Raw genomic sequence first — 18,787 nt, 5'->3', positions numbered from 1 at the left:
TATATATGTACAGCCGGTATAACCTGGGCATCTCCTGTATATAATTATATATGTACAGCCGGTATAACCTGGGCATCTCCTGTATATATTATATATGTACAGCCGGTATAACCTGGGCATCTCCTGTATATAATTATATATGTACAGCCGGTATAACCTGGGCATCTCCTGTATATAATTATATATGTACAGTTGGTATAACCTGGGCATCTCCTGTATATAATTATATATGTACAGCCGGTATAACCTGGGCATCTCCTGTATATAATTATATATGTACAGCCGGTATAACCTGGGCATCTCCTGTATATAATTATATATGTACAGCTGGTATAACCTGTGCATCTCCTGTATATAATTATATATGTACAGCCGGTATAACCTGGGCATCTCCTGTATATAATTATATATGTACAGCTGGTATAACCTGTGCATCTCCTGTATATAATTATATATGTACAGCCGGTATAACCCGGGCATCTCCTGTATATAATTATATATGTACAGCTGGTATAACCTGGGCATCTCCTGTAAATAATTATATATGTACAGCTGGTATAACCTGGGCATCTCCTGTATATAATTATATATGTACAGCCGGTATAACCTGGGCATCTCCTGTATATAATTATATATGTACAGCCGGTATAACCTGGGCATCTCCTGTATATAATTATATATGTACAGCTGGTATAACCTGGGCATCTCCTGTATATAATTATATATGTACAGCTGGTATAACCTGGGCATCTCCTGTATATAATTATATGTACAGTTGGTATAATTCTCACCTTGATATTGATGGTCTTTTCCGGGGTGTGGATCTTTACCACGTATTTTACGGTTGTGTTCGGAGGGGTGACGCTGTGTTTCCAGCTCAGAACAACTCTCCCGAGTTTGGGGACGGCGATGTTCAGATCTTGTGGCGGCTCGACATCACCTGACAATGATTCATACAGAGGATTATTCCAGACAGAAGACTTATACGTTTCTCTTATAGATTCTCCTTATAGTCCAAGACTGAAGGAGCACATAAAACACAGAAGCCCATTCATTATAAAGGGGAGACCTCCTGGCCGACCCTCCTTACTTCTATCACAGCTACTCTTCTACCTCTTGTGAAAAAGTGAAAACGCATGTAGAGAGCACTGTAAAGCTGGTGATATGCCTGGCATGGAGTAAGAGAAGCTGGGAGTGGTATTGTTATGTGGGTCTTATGGATGACAGTGTAGCAGTGATTTAGTGCCTGTTACTGCGATGTAGTCCCATTAGTGGCACTGTTATGGGAGTACTGCGGCTGGCACTGTTATGGGAGTACTGCGGCTGGCACTGTTATGGGAGTACTGCGGCTGGCACTGTTATGGGAGTACAGCGGCTGGCACTGTTATGGGAGTACAGCGGCTGGCACTGTTACGGGAGTACTGCGGCTGGCACTGTTATGGGGACATTATGTCTTGGATACAGCGCTTGTCGCTGTGATGTGGGCACACTGGCTGGTATTCTCATGTGGGCATTGTTATGGGACTATGGTGAGGGACTCGGTTATGTTTTCGCTATTATTGCCTGTGGAAACTGGAAAGTGAGGGGTCTAATCTCTGATATGGGGGTCAGTAGTATCAGTGTCACGTGAACCAACCATGGAAACGTCACAGCTAGGGATGAGAGCGCCTGTGTAAATTTGGCTTCTGGTACCCGACTCAAACTTTATTCCAAAGTTGAAAACAATGTGAACCCTAAGTTTTGAGCTGGAAAATATTCTCTCTCCTTCCAGGTTTCCCCAGAACTCCGAACATTGCAATAGATCAGGGAGAAGTCCAGACGTGAACTGTGGGGAACGAAACCCCAAACTTTTAAGATCGGGGTCGCTCATCTCTAGTCACAACCCCTCGCCCCTCACCTCTCAGTCATAGGGAACTTGATGATAAAATCTCAGTCCAAAGAGATCAGAATTAATAAGAAGCAGAAACTCCATATCCCTCAGTGCAACAAAGGATCCGATTGCCAAAAAGAGCGAGTGCCAGATCCCACAGAGAACCAAATCCACAATCCCGCTGCCACAGCCCAGAGCGAGCACGTCCTGAGCGCCAGATCTCCCATCATACTGAAAGTGCCTGCATCTACAGTTAGGTCCATATATATTTGAACAGAGACAACATTTTTCTAATTTTGGTTATAGACAATACCACAATGAATTTTAAACAAAACAATTCAGATGCAGTTGAAGTTCAGACTTTCAGCTTTCATTTGAGGGTATCCACATTAAAATTGGATGAAGGGTTTAGGAGTTTCAGCTCCTTAACATCTGCCACCCTGTTTTTAAAGGGACCAAAAGTAATTGGACAGATTCAATAATTTTAAATATAATGTTCATTTTCAGTACTTGGTTGAAAAACCTTTGTTGGCAATGACTGCCTGAAGTCTTGAACTCATGGACATCACCAGACGCTGTGTTTCCTCCTTTTTGATGCTCTCCAGGCCTTCACTGCGGTGGTTTTCAGTTGCTGTTTGTTTGTCGCCTTTCTGTATGAAGTTTAGTCTTTAACAAGTGAAATGCTGCTCAATTGGGTTGAGATCAGGTGACTGACTTGGCCATTCGAGAATATCCCACTTCATTGCTTTAATAAACTCCTTGGTTGCTTTGGCTTTATGTTTTGGGTCATTGTCCATCTTAGTATGAAACGACGACCAATCAGTTTGGCTGCATTTGGCTGGATCTGAGCACACAGTATGGCGGCTCTGAAGACCTCAGAATTCATTCCTGTGTCACATCATCCATAAACACTAGTGACCCAGTGCCACTGGCAGCCATGCATGCCCAAGCCATCACACTGCCTCCGCCGGGTTTTACAGATGATGTGGTATGCTTTGGATCATGAGCTGTACCACGCCTTCCCCATACTTTTCTCTTTCCATCGTTCTGGTAGAGGTTGATCTTGGTTTCATCTGTCCAAAGAATGTTCTTCCAGAACTGTGCTGGCTTTTTTAGATGTTTTTTAGCAAAGTCCAGTCTAGCCTTTTTATTCTTGATGCTTATGAGTGGCTTGCACTGTGAAGTGAACCCTCTGCATTTACTTTCATGCAGTCTTCTCTTTCTGGTAGATTTGGATATTGATACGCCGACCTCCTGGAGAGTGTTGGTCACTTGGTTGGCTGTTGTGAAGGGGTTTCTCTTCACCATGGAGATTATTCTGCGATCATCCACCACTGTTGTCTTCCGTGGGCTCTCAGGTCTTTTTGCATTGATGAGTTCACCAGCGCTTTCTTTCTTTCTCAGGATGTACCAAACTGTAGATTTTGCCACTCCTAATATTGTAGCAATTTCTCGGATGGTTTTTTTCTGTTTTCGCAGCTTAAGGATGGCTTGTTTCACCTGCACGGAGAGCTCCTTTGACCGCATGTTTACTTCACAGCAAAACCTTCCAAATGCAAGCACCACACCTCAAATCAACTCCAGACCTTTTATCTGCTTAATTGAGAATGACATAACGAAGGGATTGCCCACACCTGTCCATGAAATAGCCTTGGAGTCAATTGTCCAATTACTTTTGGTCCCTTTAAAAACAGGGTGGCACATGTTAAGGAGCTGAAACTCCTAAACCCTTCATCCAATTTTAATGTGGATACCCTCACATGAAAGCTGAAAGTCTGAACTTCAACTGCATCTGAATTGTTTTGTTCAAAATTCATTGTGGTAAACTCTATAACCAAAATTATAAAAATGTTGTCTCTGTCCAAATATATATGGACCTAACTGTATCTCATGTGACAAATGACAAATTACAGGGCTGCTCCAAGACACCTCGCAGATGTCAGCCACAAATACAGCAGCACTTACTGACAATCGAGTGAATTATTAAAAAACACATTGGAGCCTGTAATGTTCATGCATGGAATCCTGACCTATGCCGAAATGTTCAGAGTCTGACAGGTCCCAGGACGTTCACAGGGCTCCTGCCAGACGGCCACGGACTATTGACCAAGATCCTACTATTATTATCTCTACCATTGGACCAATCGGATAGCAGCAGATCCCTGCCCCTCTCTTGGGCCACTATGGCGTCTATGTCTGTCGCAGATCTAGTCAACGTCTAAACTCTACTTGCTGCTCTCAGTCTCTTCTCTGATTTATCCTGCAGCTCTGCTCCATTACTGCACAGCTATAACCAATGACTGATTGTAACACACGCTGATACGTGAGGCCGCTCCCTTGCAGTGATCTAGCTGTCTTCGGCTATAAAATAAATAAATCACAAACATCTGAGCTCTTAGATGTGATACTTTGTATCATGACCTGTGGACGTGTCCATACTACACAGCGTCACGTGGCTCCACTACAACAACCTGCTGCTCTGAAGAGTCTTGTTGGTTTTAGGCTCCACTCCCATCAGCAGCTTAGAATGAGTTTTGGACACTCGAAAAAATGCAAAAAAACTGTTTTACTTAGCGGGAGCAGAAATGGTGCAAAAAATCAGCAACATCAAAAACTCCGCAAAATCTCATCGTGGGAATGTAGCAACAGGTCTCAAAGGGTTAAAAATCATAATCGAGTATTGCTGCTCAGTCCTGCGATTCACCTCTGTGCTGCATTTCCTATTTGTTTAACAAACCGCTGACCTGTAACTCGGAGAATTCTGCAACCAGCTCTGGAGTATAAGAGGAGAAACAATGTACATGTAGCCCATGTCCTGGAGACGTCTGTGTGTGGTGGCTCTGGAAGCAATGACCCCAGCAGTAGCAGTCCGCTCCTTGTGAATCTCCCCCACATTATTGAATGGCCTTTTCTTAACAATCCTTTCCAGGCTGCGGTTCTCCCGGTTGCTTGTGCACCTTCTCCTACCACACTTTTTCCTTCCACTTTCCAGTAATATTCTTGGATCCAGCACTGTGTGAACAGTCGGCTTCTTTAGCAATGACCTTTTGTGGCTTCCCCTCCTTGTGGAGTGTGTCAGTGACGCCTTCTGGACATCTGTCAGGTCAGAGTCTTCCCCATGATTGTGGAGCTACTGAAACAGACTAACGGACCTTTATAAACACTTAGGAGCCTTTACAGGTGTTTTTTGTTAATTACTCTAATTTACTGAGATAATGACTTTAGGGTTTTCATTGGCTGTAAGCCATAATCATCAACATTAACAGAAATAAACACATGAAATAAATCACTCTGTGTGTAATGACTCTATAGAATATAGGAGAGTCACTTTTTGTATTGAAGAAATGAAATAAATTAACTTTTTGATGATATTCTAATTTTGTGAGAAGCACTTGTACACAGTGACTGCACCAGCAGAATAGTGAGCGCAGCTCTGGAGTATAATACAGGAGGTAACTCAGGATCAGTAATGTAATATATGTACACAGTGACTGCACCAGCAGAATAGAGAGTGCAGCTCTGGAGTATAATACAGGATGTAACTCAGGATCAGTAATGTAATATATGTACACAGTGACTGCACCAGCAGAATAGTGAGTGCAGCTCTGGGGTATAATACAGGAGGTAACTCAGGATCAGTAATGTAATGTATGTACACAGTGACTGCACCAGCAGAATAGAGAGTGCAGCTCTGGAGTATAATACAGGATGTAACTCAGGATCAGTAATGTAATATATGTACACAGTGACTGCACCAGCAGAATAGTGAGCGCAGCTCTGGAGTATAATACAGGTGGTAACTCAGGATCAGTAATGTAATATATGCACACAGTGACTGCACCAGCAGAATAGTGAGTGCAGCTCTGGTGTATAATACAGGATGTAACTCAGGATCAGTAATGTAATGCATGTACACAGTGACTGCACCAGCAGAATAGTGAGTGCAGCTCTGGAGTATAATACAGGATGTAACTCAGGATCAGTAATGTAATATATGTACACAGTGGCTGCACCAGCAGAATAGTGAGTGAAGCTCTGGGGTATAATACAGGATGTAACTCAGGATCAGTAATGTATGTACACAGTGACTGCACCAACAGAATAGTGAGTGCAGCTCTGGGGTATAATACAGGATGTAACTCAGGATCAGTAATGTAATGTATGTACACAGTGACCGCACCAGCAGAATAGTGAGTGCAGCTCTGGAGAATAATACAGGAGGTAACTCAGGATCAGTAATGTATGTACACAGTGACTGCACCAGCAGAATAGTGAGTGCAGCTCTGGGATATAATACAGGATGTAACTCAGGATCAGTAATGTAATGTATGTACACAGTGACTGCACCAGCAGAATAGTGAGTGCAGCTCTGGGGTATAATACAGGATGTAACTCAGGAGCAGTAATGTAATGTATGTACACAGTGACTGCACCAGCAGAATAGTGAGTGCAGCTCTGGAGTATAATACAGGATGTAACTCAGGATCAGTAATGTAATGTATGTACACAGTGACTGCACCAGCAGAATAGTGAGTGCAGCTCTGGGGTATAATACAGGATGTAACTCAGGATCAGTAATGTAATGTATGTACACAGTGACTGCACCAGCAGAATAGTGAGTGCAGCTCTGGGGTATAATACAGGCTGTAACTCAGGATCAGTAATGTACAGTATGTACACAGTGACTGCACCAGCTAAATGTACAGTTATGTCCAGAATTATTTGGACAGTGACTGAATTGTCATTATTTCAGTTCTGCATGCCACTATTTTTTATTTAAAATGAAGCCACTGAGATGCTATACAGCAGTACTCCTGTGCAGTATTTCCAGTCTCCCTTTGTAATTTTTCCGTCCCTAAGTTTAGATACAGACGAGATCTTGTACAATCCATAGTCTCTATCTCACCTTCTGCAAACTCCATTAACCTCCTCAAAATAGATGATTCTCTTCAATCTAACAACAAACATCTGGAGCTGCTCTGCCATATATCCATTAAAATTACTACATTATACTTAATAATTAATACCTTTCAATTTTGGCACGTAAAACAAAAAAATTATAATATAAAGTACATTGTATATTAGTTATTTCCCATCTATTTAATTGAATTCTTACACTTTATTGTACTTTTATAATACATTTCTATATTATTACATGAATGCTGGGTTATTACTTTATTATATTACTGTTTTGTCATTACTTACTATACTATTATACGATTATTGCATCGTTATACTATTATAATACTGTTCTATCATTGCCCTTTTGTACCATTATTAACATTTTTCTATCATTACATTATGATTATAATAATATAGTACTATCAGTAGTTCATTGTACTATTCTAATACTTTTCTCTTATTTAATTATTATGCTACTAGAATACTGTCGGATTATTGCTTTATTATACTATTGTAATACTTTTCTATCCTTCATTTATGATTCTGTTTTAAACCTATTCCATTATAATTTCATTCGTAATTTTAGGATAATATTATAACACTGTACTCTCACTTTATAATAATTACTACTTATTATTAACTTTATTAAGAGATTGTTTGAAAGAAAAAATATATATATATAGTTTGTCTTTTTCTCTTTTCCATTAGCATTTTCTTTTTCTTTTTTTTGTTTTTGTTTTATTGTTTCTGCCCTTTTTGTTTTGTCGTCATGTAGAGACATCTCTTCATAAGAAATAACAAAATATTACAGACCCTCCAACAGGGGCAAAATAAGAAAATTTCTATTGAATCTTGTTCTACCTCAATCATTGATCAGATATGTATAATATTTTGCGCACACATACAATATGAGCAATAATCTATCACCCCCTTCCCCTTTGTAGAGCTGCATAGAGAACTCACCAAATGCAAACCCCTGACAACATGACAGCACTAACAGGAGGGTCGCGGCTCCCGACATGACCTGCAGAGGGGAAAACACAGTAATGTCATCATGAAATCATGAAGTAAAGAGGATTTTATGTACTCTGAAAACGCCCTGATTATATTGCGTCCTCTAGATTTAGGGAAGTGAAACTATCTCTAAACAATGATACAGAAATAGATACATATTCATGTACACATAGATACCTTGTTCTGGTCACTTTAGATTTCTCAGTGGCTGACGCTTCGTTACTATCATAGCCATATAGTGCACATACAGCCATACCATACACTGCCCAATAATACAGTCATTATTTATAATAATCATACAATGCAGATATAATTAAACTGTGCCCAAATAATGCAACTATGTAGCACAGAAATAACTACATCATTCAGTGCCCAAAATACCATCAGACAGTGCATGCTTAACCATACAATGCGGGGAGATATGTCTGTAGAAGAGTCATCATCACTAAGACCCTGATCACACTGCATCCGAGGATTCCATGTAAATCCCCCCCAAAAAAAGACGTCATTCAAACAAACCGAAGATGTGACTATAGAATACAGTGACAAGAACGGAATTCTAATGCACTTCATTTGAGTCTCCCAGTTTGTTAAGAATGTAGCAGACCATGTTTCTGGGGTTCAGACCCATGGCAGAAACTCATGGCAGAAACTCATGGCAGAAACTCACGGCAGAAACTCAGTGTGAACAGGGCCTAAGGAAACTCGAGGGCGTTTGAAAAGCATTGATTTTTTTTTTCAGCTGTTACTATCCCGTATTATAAGAAATGAAATAGAACAAGATTTTTTCGCACAGTCTGAGGACTGGAGCATCTACTTGAAACTCCTCTGACCTATGTAACAGGCCCAATCTATAACCTAAGCAATGTAGTCAGTTTCCGTCAGTTCAGGATTGATCTCGCTGATTACCCAGGAGATTTCTAGTTTTAGATTTCCAGGATTTTCACAATCTGAATACTTTCTGAGCCTTTCCCAGATGCTGCGGGGACACTTATTCTGAGCGCTGTCGCTGGCAGTTTCCCATAACCAGCTCTGTTGTTTCAGTCCGACATACAGGAAACTGGTTCATACATCTGGAATGTGAGATTTCTTTTTAGTCAACATTTTTGCCTTTCTTTCTTTCTTTTCAGTATTTGAGCCAAAACAGCAGATCACAACTCCTGGACTGCGATTCCGTCTGTGGTTCACTATCATTTTAGTTTATTATGACACCTGTCCTTAATATACAACTAATAGTTACTAAACGCCATTATGCCCCCTCCGCACTCCACCATAAGATTGTAAGGGTATGTGTCCACGTTCAGGATGGCCGGCGGTATCGTCGGAGCGGCAAACCCGCTCGGCGCTAAGCCCCGCCCCCTTCTGGGACACGATGGTGCCGGATGTGTTCATTGTACTTATCCGGGATCATCGCACCCCTCGCATAGGGCCCTGTATTATTCCTTGCGGCAACGCAGCATCGCCGCAAGGAACACGGACATGCTGCGATCTGAAAAGACGCTCAGCATGTCCGGAGTCGCAGGGCCGCCGCGTGCGTGTTTCCACGCATAGTGGACACGGGATTTCAAAAAAATCCCCTCCACTATGCTGGAACATCTGGATGCTGCGTGTTTGACGCTGCGGCCCCACGCAGCGTCAAACACGCAGCGTTTCCTGAACGTGGACACATGGCCTTATACTGTACAACACAGTGCCCACATGATCAGTGCACAATAGTAATGCCATATGATGGTGCAATAATGCATAAAGTGCACATATTATATCACTATACCTTACAGTTCTCCAATAATAGTCATATAATGCACACATAACTATACCATACAGTGCTCCAATAATACAGTCATATAATGCACACATAACTATACCATACAGTGCTCCAATAATACAGTCCTATAGTGCACATATAACTATACCGTACAGTGCTCCAATAATACAGTCCTATAGTGCACATATAACTATACCATACAGTGCCCCAATAATAGTCATATAGTGAACATATAACTATACCGTACAGTGCTCCAATAATACAGTCATATAGTGAACATATACAGGTCCTTCTCAAAAAATTAGCATATAGTGTTAAATTTCATTATTTACCATAATGTAATGATTACAATTAAACTTTCATATATTATAGATTCATTATCCACCAACTGAAATTTGTCAGGTCTTTTATTGTTTTAATACTGATGATTTTGGCATACAACTCCTGATAACCCAAAAAACCTGTCTCAATAAATTAGCATATCAAGAAAAGGTTCTCTAAACGACCTATTACCCTAATCTTCTGAATCAACTAATTAACTCTAAACACATGCAAAAGATACCTGAGGCTTTTAAAAACTCCCTGCCTGGTTCATTACTCAAAACCCCCATCATGGGTAAGACTAGCGACCTGACAGATGTCAAGAAGGCCATCATTGACACCCTCAAGCAAGAGGGTAAGACCCAGAAAGAAATTTCTCAACAAATAGGCTGTTCCCAGAGTGCTGTATCAAGGCACCTCAATGGTAAGTCTGTTGGAAGGAAACAATGTGGCAGAAAATGCTGTACAACGAGAAGAGGTGACCGGACCCTGAGGAAGATTGTGGAGAAGGACCGATTTCAGACCTTGGGGAACCTGAGGAAGCAGTGGACTGAGTCTGGTGTGGAAACATCCAGAGCCACCGTGCACAGGCGTGTGCAGGAAATGGGCTACAGGTGCCGCATTCCCCAGGTAAAGCCACTTTTGAACCATAAACAGCGGCAGAAGCGCCTGACCTGGGCTACAGAGAAGCAGCACTGGACTGTTGCTAAGTGGTCCCAAGTACTTTTTTCTGATGAAAGCAAATTTTGCATGTCATTCGGAAATCAAGGTGCCAGAGTCTGGAGGAAGACTGGGGAGAAGGAAATGCCAAAATGCCTGAAGTCCAGTGTCAAGTACCCACAGTCAGTGATGGTGTGGGGTGCCATGTCAGCTGCTGGTGTTGGTCCACTGTGTTTCATCAAGGGCAGGGTCAATGCAGCTAGCTATCAGGAGATTTTGGAGCACTTCATGCTTCCATCGGCTGAAATGCTTTATGGAGATGAAGATTTCATTTTTCAGCACGACCTGGCACCTGCTCACAGTGCCAAAACCACTGGTAAATGGTTTACTGACCATGGTATTACTGTGCTCAATTGGCCTGCCAACTCTCCTGACCTGAACCCCATAGAGAATCTGTGGGATATTGTGAAGAGAAAGTTGAGAGACACAAGACCCAACACTCTGGATGAGCTTAAGGCCGCTATTGAAGCATCCTGGGCCTCCATAACATCTCAGCAGTGTCACAGGCTGATTGCCTCCATGCCACGCCGCATTGAAGCAGTCATTTCTGCCAAAGGATTCCCGACCAAGTATTGAGTGCATAACTGAACATTATTATTTGATGGTTTTTTTGTTTGGTATTAAAAAACACTTTTATTTGATTGGTCGGGTGAAATATGCTAATTTATTGAGACAGGTTTTTTGGGTTATCAGGAGTTGTATGCCAAAATCATCAGTATTAAAACAATAAAAGACCTGACAAATTTCAGTTGGTGGATAATGAATCTATAATATATGAAAGTTTAATTGTAATCATTACAGTATGGTAAATAATGAAATTTAACACTATATGCTAATTTTTTGAGAAGGACCTGTAACTATACCATACAGTGCTCCAATAATACAGTCCTATAGTGCACATATAACTATACCATACAGTGCTCCAATAATAATGTCTTATAGTGAACATATAACTATACCATACAGTGCCCCAATAATAGTCATATAGTGCACATATAACTATACCATACAGTGCTCCAATAATACAGTCATATAGTGAACATATAACTATACAGTACTCCAATAATACAGTCATATATTATTATTATTTATTTATATAGCACCATTAATTCCATGGTGCTGTACATGAGAGAGGGGTTACAAACAGAGTTACAGATATCATTTACAGTAAACACGTTTACAGTGACAGACTGGTACAGAGGGGAGAGGACCCTGTCCTTGTGGACTTACATTCTATGGGATAGTGGGGAAGAGACAGAAGGTCAGAGGTGCAGCAGCTCTGGCGGTGGTGGTGAGGCGGCTGCTCTGGCGATGGCGAGGCGGCTGCTCTGGAGGTGGCGAGGCGGCAGAATGGTTATTGCAGGCTGTAGGCTTTCTTGAAGAGATGGGTTTTCAGGTTCCGTCTGAAGGATCCGAGGGTGGTGGATAATCGGACGTGTTGAGGCGTGGAATTCCAGAGGATGGGGGATATTCGGGAGAAATCTTGGAGGCGGTTGTGTGAGGAACGAATAAGTGTGGAGGAGAGCAGGAGGTCTTGGGAGGATCGAAGATTACGTGAGGGAAGATATTGGGAGATTAGTTCAGAGATATAGGGAGGGGACAGGTTGTGGATGGCTTTGTAGATCAGTCTTAGTAGTTTGAACTGGATTCGTTGGGCAATTGGGAGCCAGTGGAGGGATTTGCAGAGGGGAGAAGCAGGGGAGTAGTGAGGAGAGAGGTGGATTAGCCGGGCAGCAGAGTTGAGGACAGACTGGAGTGGTGCAAGAGAGTTGGCGGGGAGGCCACAAAGGAGGGTGTTGCAGTAGTCGAGGCGGGAGATGATGAGGGCATGCACAAGAGTCTTAGTAGATTGTGGGCTGAGGAAGGGACGGTGTCATGATCTCAATGGCAAGAGAACATAGCATCAGCATATATAGGAACTAGCTCTTGGAAGATGGAAACTGAGCTGACCATGAACTAAACCTAACGCACAACTAGCAGTGGCCGGGTAGCATGCCTACGTTGATTCTAGATGCCCAGCACCAGCCGGAGGACTAAATAAAGCTAGCAGAGGAAAATATTAGTCCTAGCTCACCTCTAGAGAAATACCCCGAAAGGAGACAGAGGCCCCCCACATGTATTGGCGGTGAGTTAAGATGAAATAACAAACGTAGTATGAAAATAGGTTTAGCAAATTTGAGGTCCACTTACTACATAGCAGAAGACAGAAAGGACACTTTCATGGTCAGCTGAAAACCCTATCAAAACACCATCCAGAAATTACTTTAAACTCTGGCATTAACTCATAACACCAGAGTGGCAATTCCTGTTCACAAGAGCTTTCCAGACACAGTAACGAAACTACAGCTGTGAACTGGAACAAAAATGCAAAAACAAACATGGACAAGAGTCCAACTTATCTAGTAGTTGTCTAGGAGCAGGAACAAGCACAGAGAGGCTTCTGATAACATTGTTGACCGGCAAGCAACTAACAGAACAGCAAGGTTATATAGCGACTCCCACATCTTGATGGGAACAGGTGAACAGAGAAGATGAAGACACCAGTTCAATTCCACCAGTAGCCACCGGGGGAGCCCAGAATCCAAATTCACAACAGTACCCCCCCCTCAAGGAGGGGGCACCGAACCCTCAACAGAACCACCAGGGCGATCAGGATGGGCCCTATGAAAGGCACGAACCAGATCAGAGGCATGAACATCAGATGCATTAACCCAAGAATTATCCTCCTGGCCGTATCCCTTCCACTTGACCAGATACTGGAGTCTCCGTCTGGAAACACGAGAGTCTAAGATTTTCTCCACAACGTACTCCAACTCACCCTCAACCAACACCGGAGCAGGAGGCTCAACGGAAGGCACAACCGGTACCTCATACCTGCGCAATAATGACCGATGAAAAACGTTATGAATAGAAAAGGATGCAGGGAGGTCCAAACGGAAGGAAACAGGGTTAAGAATCTCCAATATCTTATACGGGCCGATAAACCGAGGCTTAAACTTAGGAGAAGAGACCCTCATAGGGACAAAACGAGAAGACAACCACACCAAATCCCCAACACAAAGCCGAGGACCAACACGACGGTGGCGGTTGGCAAAAAGCTGAGTCTTCTCCTGGGACAACCTCAAATTGTCCACCACCTGCCCCCAGATCTGATGCAATCTCTCCACCACAGCATCCACTCCAGGACAATCCGAAGATTCCACCTGACCAGAGGAAAATCGAGGATGAAACCCCGAATTACAGAAAAACGGGGACACCAAAGTGGCAGAGCTGGCCCGATTATTGAGAGCGAACTCCGCCAATGGCAAAAAAGCAACCCAATCATCCTGGTCAGCAGACACAAAACACCTCAGATATGTCTCCAGGGTCTGATTAATCCGCTCGGTCTGGCCATTCGTCTGAGGATGGAAAGCGGACGAAAAAGATAAATCTATGCCCATCCTAGCACAGAATGCCCGCCAAAATCTAGACACGAATTGGGTCCCTCTGTCAGAAACGATATTCTCAGGAATACCATGCAAACGAACAACATTTTGAAAAAACAGAGGAACCAACTCGGAAGAAGAAGGCAACTTGGGCAGAGGAACCAAATGGACCATCTTAGAAAAACGGTCACACACCACCCAGATGACAGACATCTTCTGAGAAACCGGCAGATCTGAAATAAAATCCATCGAGATGTGCGTCCAAGGCCTCTTAGGAATAGGCAAGGGCAACAATAATCCACTAGCCCGAGAACAACAAGGCTTGGCCCGAGCACAAACGTCACAAGACTGCACAAAGCCTCGCACATCTCGTGACAGGGAAGGCCACCAGAAGGACCTTGCCACCAAATCCCTGGTACCAAAAATGCCAGGATGACCTGCCAACGCAGAAGAATGAACCTCAGAGATGACTCTACTGGTCCAATCATCAGGAACAAACAGTTTATCAGGTGGGCAACGATCAGGTCTATCCGCCTGAAACTCCTGCAAGGCCCGCCGCAGGTCTGGAGAAACGGCTGACAATACCACTCCATCCTTAAGGATACCTGTGGGCTCAGAGTTACCAGGCGAGTCAGGCTCAAAACTCCTAGAAAGGGCATCCGCCTTAACATTCTTAGAACCCGGTAGGTATGACACCACAAAATTAAACCGAGAGAAAAATAATGACCAGCGCGCCTGTCTAGGATTCAGGCGCCTGGCGGTCTCAAGATAAATCAAATTTTTGTGGTCAGTCAATACCACCACCTGATGTCTGGCCCCCTCAAGCCAATGGCGCCACTCCTCAAAAGCCCACTTCATGGCCAAAAGCTCCCGATTCCCAACATCATAATTCCGCTCAGCGGGCGAAAATTTACGGGAAAAGAAGGCACAAGGCCTCATCACGGAGCAGTCAGAACTTTTCTGCGACAACACTGCCCCAGCTCCGATCTCAGAAGCGTCGACCTCAACCTGAAAAGGTAGAGCAACATCAGGCTGACGCAACACAGGGGCAGAGGAAAAACGGCGCTTAAGCTCCCGAAAGGCCTCCACAGCATCAGGGGACCAATCAGCAACATCAGCACCCTTCTTAGTCAAATCGGTCAATGGCTTAGCAATATCCGAAAAACCAGCAATAAATCGACGATAAAAGTTAGCAAAGCCCAAAAATTTCTGAAGACTCTTAAGAGAAGAGGGCTGCGTCCAATCACAAATGGCTTGAACCTTGACAGGATCCATTTCAATGGAAGAGGGGGAAAAAATATATCCCAAAAAGGAAATCCTCTGTACCCCAAAAACACACTTAGAACCCTTCACACACAAAGAATTAGACCGCAAAACCTGAAAAACCCTCCTGACTTGCTGGACATGAGAGTCCCAGTCATCCGAAAAAATCAGAATATCATCCAGATACACAATCATAAATTTATCCAAATAATCGCGAAAAATATCATGCATAAAGGACTGGAAAACTGACGGAGCATTTGAAAGACCAAAAGGCATCACTAAATACTCAAAGTGGCCCTCGGGCATATTAAATGCGGTTTTCCACTCATCCCCCTGCCTGATTCGCACCAAATTATACGCCCCACGGAGATCTATCTTAGAGAACCACTTGGCCCCCTTTATGCGAGCAAACAAATCAGTCAGCAACGGCAATGGGTATTGATATTTAACAGTGATTTTATTCAAAAGCCGATAATCAATACATGGTCTCAAAGAGCCGTCTTTTTTTGACACAAAGAAAAAACCGGCTCCTAAGGGAGATGACGATGGACGAATATGTCCCTTTTCCAAGGACTCCTTTATATATTCTCGCATAGCAGCATGTTCAGGCACAGACAGATTAAATAAACGACCCTTTGGGTATTTACTACCCGGGATTAAATCTATGGCACAATCGCACTCTCGGTGCGGAGGTAACGAACCAAGCTTGGATTCTTCAAAGACGTCACGATAGTCAGACAGGAACTCAGGAATTTCAGAGGGAATAGATGATGAAATGGAAACCACAGGTACATCCCCATGAGCCCCCTTACATCCCCAGCTCAACACAGACATAGCTCTCCAGTCGAGGACTGGGTTGTGAGATTGCAGCCAAGGCAATCCTAACACCAAATCATCATGTAGATTATACAGCACCAGAAAGCGAATAATCTCCTGGTGATCCGGATTAATACGCATAGTTACTTGTGTCCAGTATTGTGGTTTATTATTAGCCAATGGGGTGGAGTCAATCCCCTTCAGAGGAATAGGAGTCTCCAAAGGCTCTAAATCATACCCACAGCGTTTGGCAAAGGACCAATCCATAAGACTCAAAGCGGCGCCAGAGTCGACATAGGCGTCCGTGGTAATAGATGACAAAGAGCAAATCAGGGTCACAGATAGAATAAACTTAGACGGTAAGGTGCAAATGGAAACAGATTTACCAAGCTTTTTAGTGCGCTTAGAGCATGCTGATATAACATGAGTAGAATCACCACAATAGAAACACAACCCATTTTTCCGTCTAAAATTCTGCCGCTCGCTTCGGGACAGAATTCTATCACACTGCATACTCTCCGGCGACCTCTCAGTGGAAACCGCCAGATGGTGCACTGGTTTGCGCTCCCGCAGACGCCTATCGATCTGAATAGCCATTGTCATGGACTCATTCAGACCCGCAGGCACAGGGAACCCCACCATAACATCCTTAATGGCATCAGAGAGACCCTCTCTGAAAGTCGCCGCCAGGGCGCACTCATTCCACTGAGTAAGCACAGACCATTTACGGAATCTTTGGCAGTAAATTTCCGCTTCATCTTGCCCCTGAGATAGGGACATCAAAGTTTTTTCTGCCTGAAGCTCCAAATGAGGTTCGTCATAAAGCAACCCCAAGGCCAGAAAAAACGCATCCACATTGAGCAACGCAGGATCCCCTGGTGTCAATGAAAAAGCCCAGTCCTGAGGGTCGCCCCGGAGCAAGGAAATCACAATCCTGACCTGCTGTGCAGGGTCTCCGGCAGAGCGAGATTTCAGGGACAAAAATAATTTGCAATTATTTCGAAAATTCTGAAACCCGGATCTATTCCCCGAGAAAAATTCCGGCAAAGGAATTCTCGGCTCAGATACAGGTGCATGACAAACAAAATCTTGCAATCTTTGTACCTTCGTGGCGAGATTATTCAAACCTGCAGTTACACTCTGAAGATCCATTACAAACAGGTGGACACAGAGCCATTCAAGGGTTAAGAGGAGGTAAGAAGCAGCTAGACAGCAATTAAGGGCTAGGCAGCAAAACTCTGAAGGGGAAAAAAAAAAAAAAAAAAATTTCCCTTAAACACTTCTCTATCTCCTGCTTCAGCCCAAACAATTAACACTTTGTGGGCCGGTCAAACTGTCATGATCTCAATGGCAAGAGAACATAGCATCAGCACATATAGGAACTAGCTCTTGGAAGATGGAAACTGAGCTGACCATGAACTAAACCTAACGCACAACTAGCCGTGGCCGGGTAGCATGCCTACGTTGATTCTAGATGCCCAGCACCAGCCGGAGGACTAAATAAAGCTAGCAGAGGAAAATATTAGTCCTAGCTCACCTCTAGAGAAATACCCCGAAAGGAGACAGAGGCCCCCCACATGTATTGGCGGTGAGTTAAGATGAAATAACAAACGTAGTATGAAAATAGGTTTAGCAAATTTGAGGTCCACTTACTACATAGCAGAAGACAGAAAGGACACTTTCATGGTCAGCTGAAAACCCTATCAAAACACCATCCAGAAATTACTTTAAACTCTGGCATTAACTCATAACACCAGAGTGGCAATTCCTGTTCACAAGAGCTTTCCAGACACAGTAACGAAACTACAGCTGTGAACTGGAACAAAAATGCAAAAACAAACATGGACAAGAGTCCAACTTATCTAGTAGTTGTCTAGGAGCAGGAACAAGCACAGAGAGGCTTCTGATAACATTGTTGACCGGCAAGCAACTAACAGAACAGCAAGGTTATATAGCGACTCCCACATCTTGATGGGAACAGGTGAACAGAGAAGATGAAGACACCAGTTCAATTCCACCAGTAGCCACCGGGGGAGCCCAGAATCCAAATTCACAACAGGACGGATTCTGGCAATATTTTTGAGTTGGAGCGACAGGAGGTGGCAAGAGTTTGGACGTGCGGTTTGAAGGACAGGGCAGAGTCGACAGTTACCCCGAGGCAGTGGATTTCAGGTGCGGGAGAGAGCGTGATGCCGTTTACCATAATAGATAGGTCAGGTAGGGGGGATACGTGAGATGGGGGAAAGATGATGAGTTCGGTTTTGTCAACATTTTTTAGGAAGCGAGAGGTGAAGAAGGAGGATATGGCCGATAGACACTCCGGGATTCTGGACAGCAGAGAGGTGACATCTGGGCCAGAGAGGTAGGTCTGAGTGTCGTCCGCATACAGGTGGTACTGGAAGCCATGGGACTTTATGAGTTGTCCTAGGCCAAGGGTATAGATGGAAAAAAGTAGGGGCCCTAGGACATAGCCTTGAGGGACTCCAACAGAGAGAGGGTGGGATGAGGAGGTGGTGTGGGAGTGGGAAACACTAAATGTGCGGTCGGAAAGGTATGAGGCAATCCAGGACAGGGCAAGGTCCTTGATGCCAAGGGAAGAAAGAATCTGTAGCAGTAGGCAGTGATCGACTGTGTTGAAAGCAGAGGACAGGTCAAGAAGGAGGATGGAGAACTGTCTGTTAGCTTTGGCTG

The 18,787-nt window shown here is 43.6% G+C and overlaps 1 protein-coding gene across 10 annotated transcripts in view; it reads right to left on the bottom strand.

Moving 5' to 3' along the window:
* Window positions 1-18,787, bottom strand: part of IL5RA (interleukin 5 receptor subunit alpha) — a 120,799-nt gene that overhangs the window by 36,120 nt on the left and 65,892 nt on the right. For 7 of the 10 annotated variants that reach the window (XM_077276861.1, XM_077276863.1, XM_077276864.1 and 4 more), the window contains 2 exons: window positions 7,736-7,796; window positions 792-940 (listed from right to left, as the gene is read on the bottom strand). In XM_077276861.1, coding sequence (XP_077132976.1) covers window positions 792-940; window positions 7,736-7,796 — 210 coding nt within the window. Of the gene's footprint in view, window positions 1-791; window positions 941-4,614; window positions 5,014-7,735; window positions 7,797-18,787 lie in introns of all 10 variants that reach the window. The other 3 variants (XM_077276858.1, XM_077276859.1, XM_077276866.1) reach the window with 2 other exon arrangements.

Source organism: Ranitomeya variabilis, chromosome 8 (assembly GCF_051348905.1).
Source record: "Ranitomeya variabilis isolate aRanVar5 chromosome 8, aRanVar5.hap1, whole genome shotgun sequence".
Lineage (NCBI taxonomy): Eukaryota > Metazoa > Chordata > Amphibia > Anura > Dendrobatidae > Ranitomeya > Ranitomeya variabilis.
Note: the sequence above shows the minus strand (reverse complement) of the source record. Positions and strands in the feature narration are given on the sequence as shown.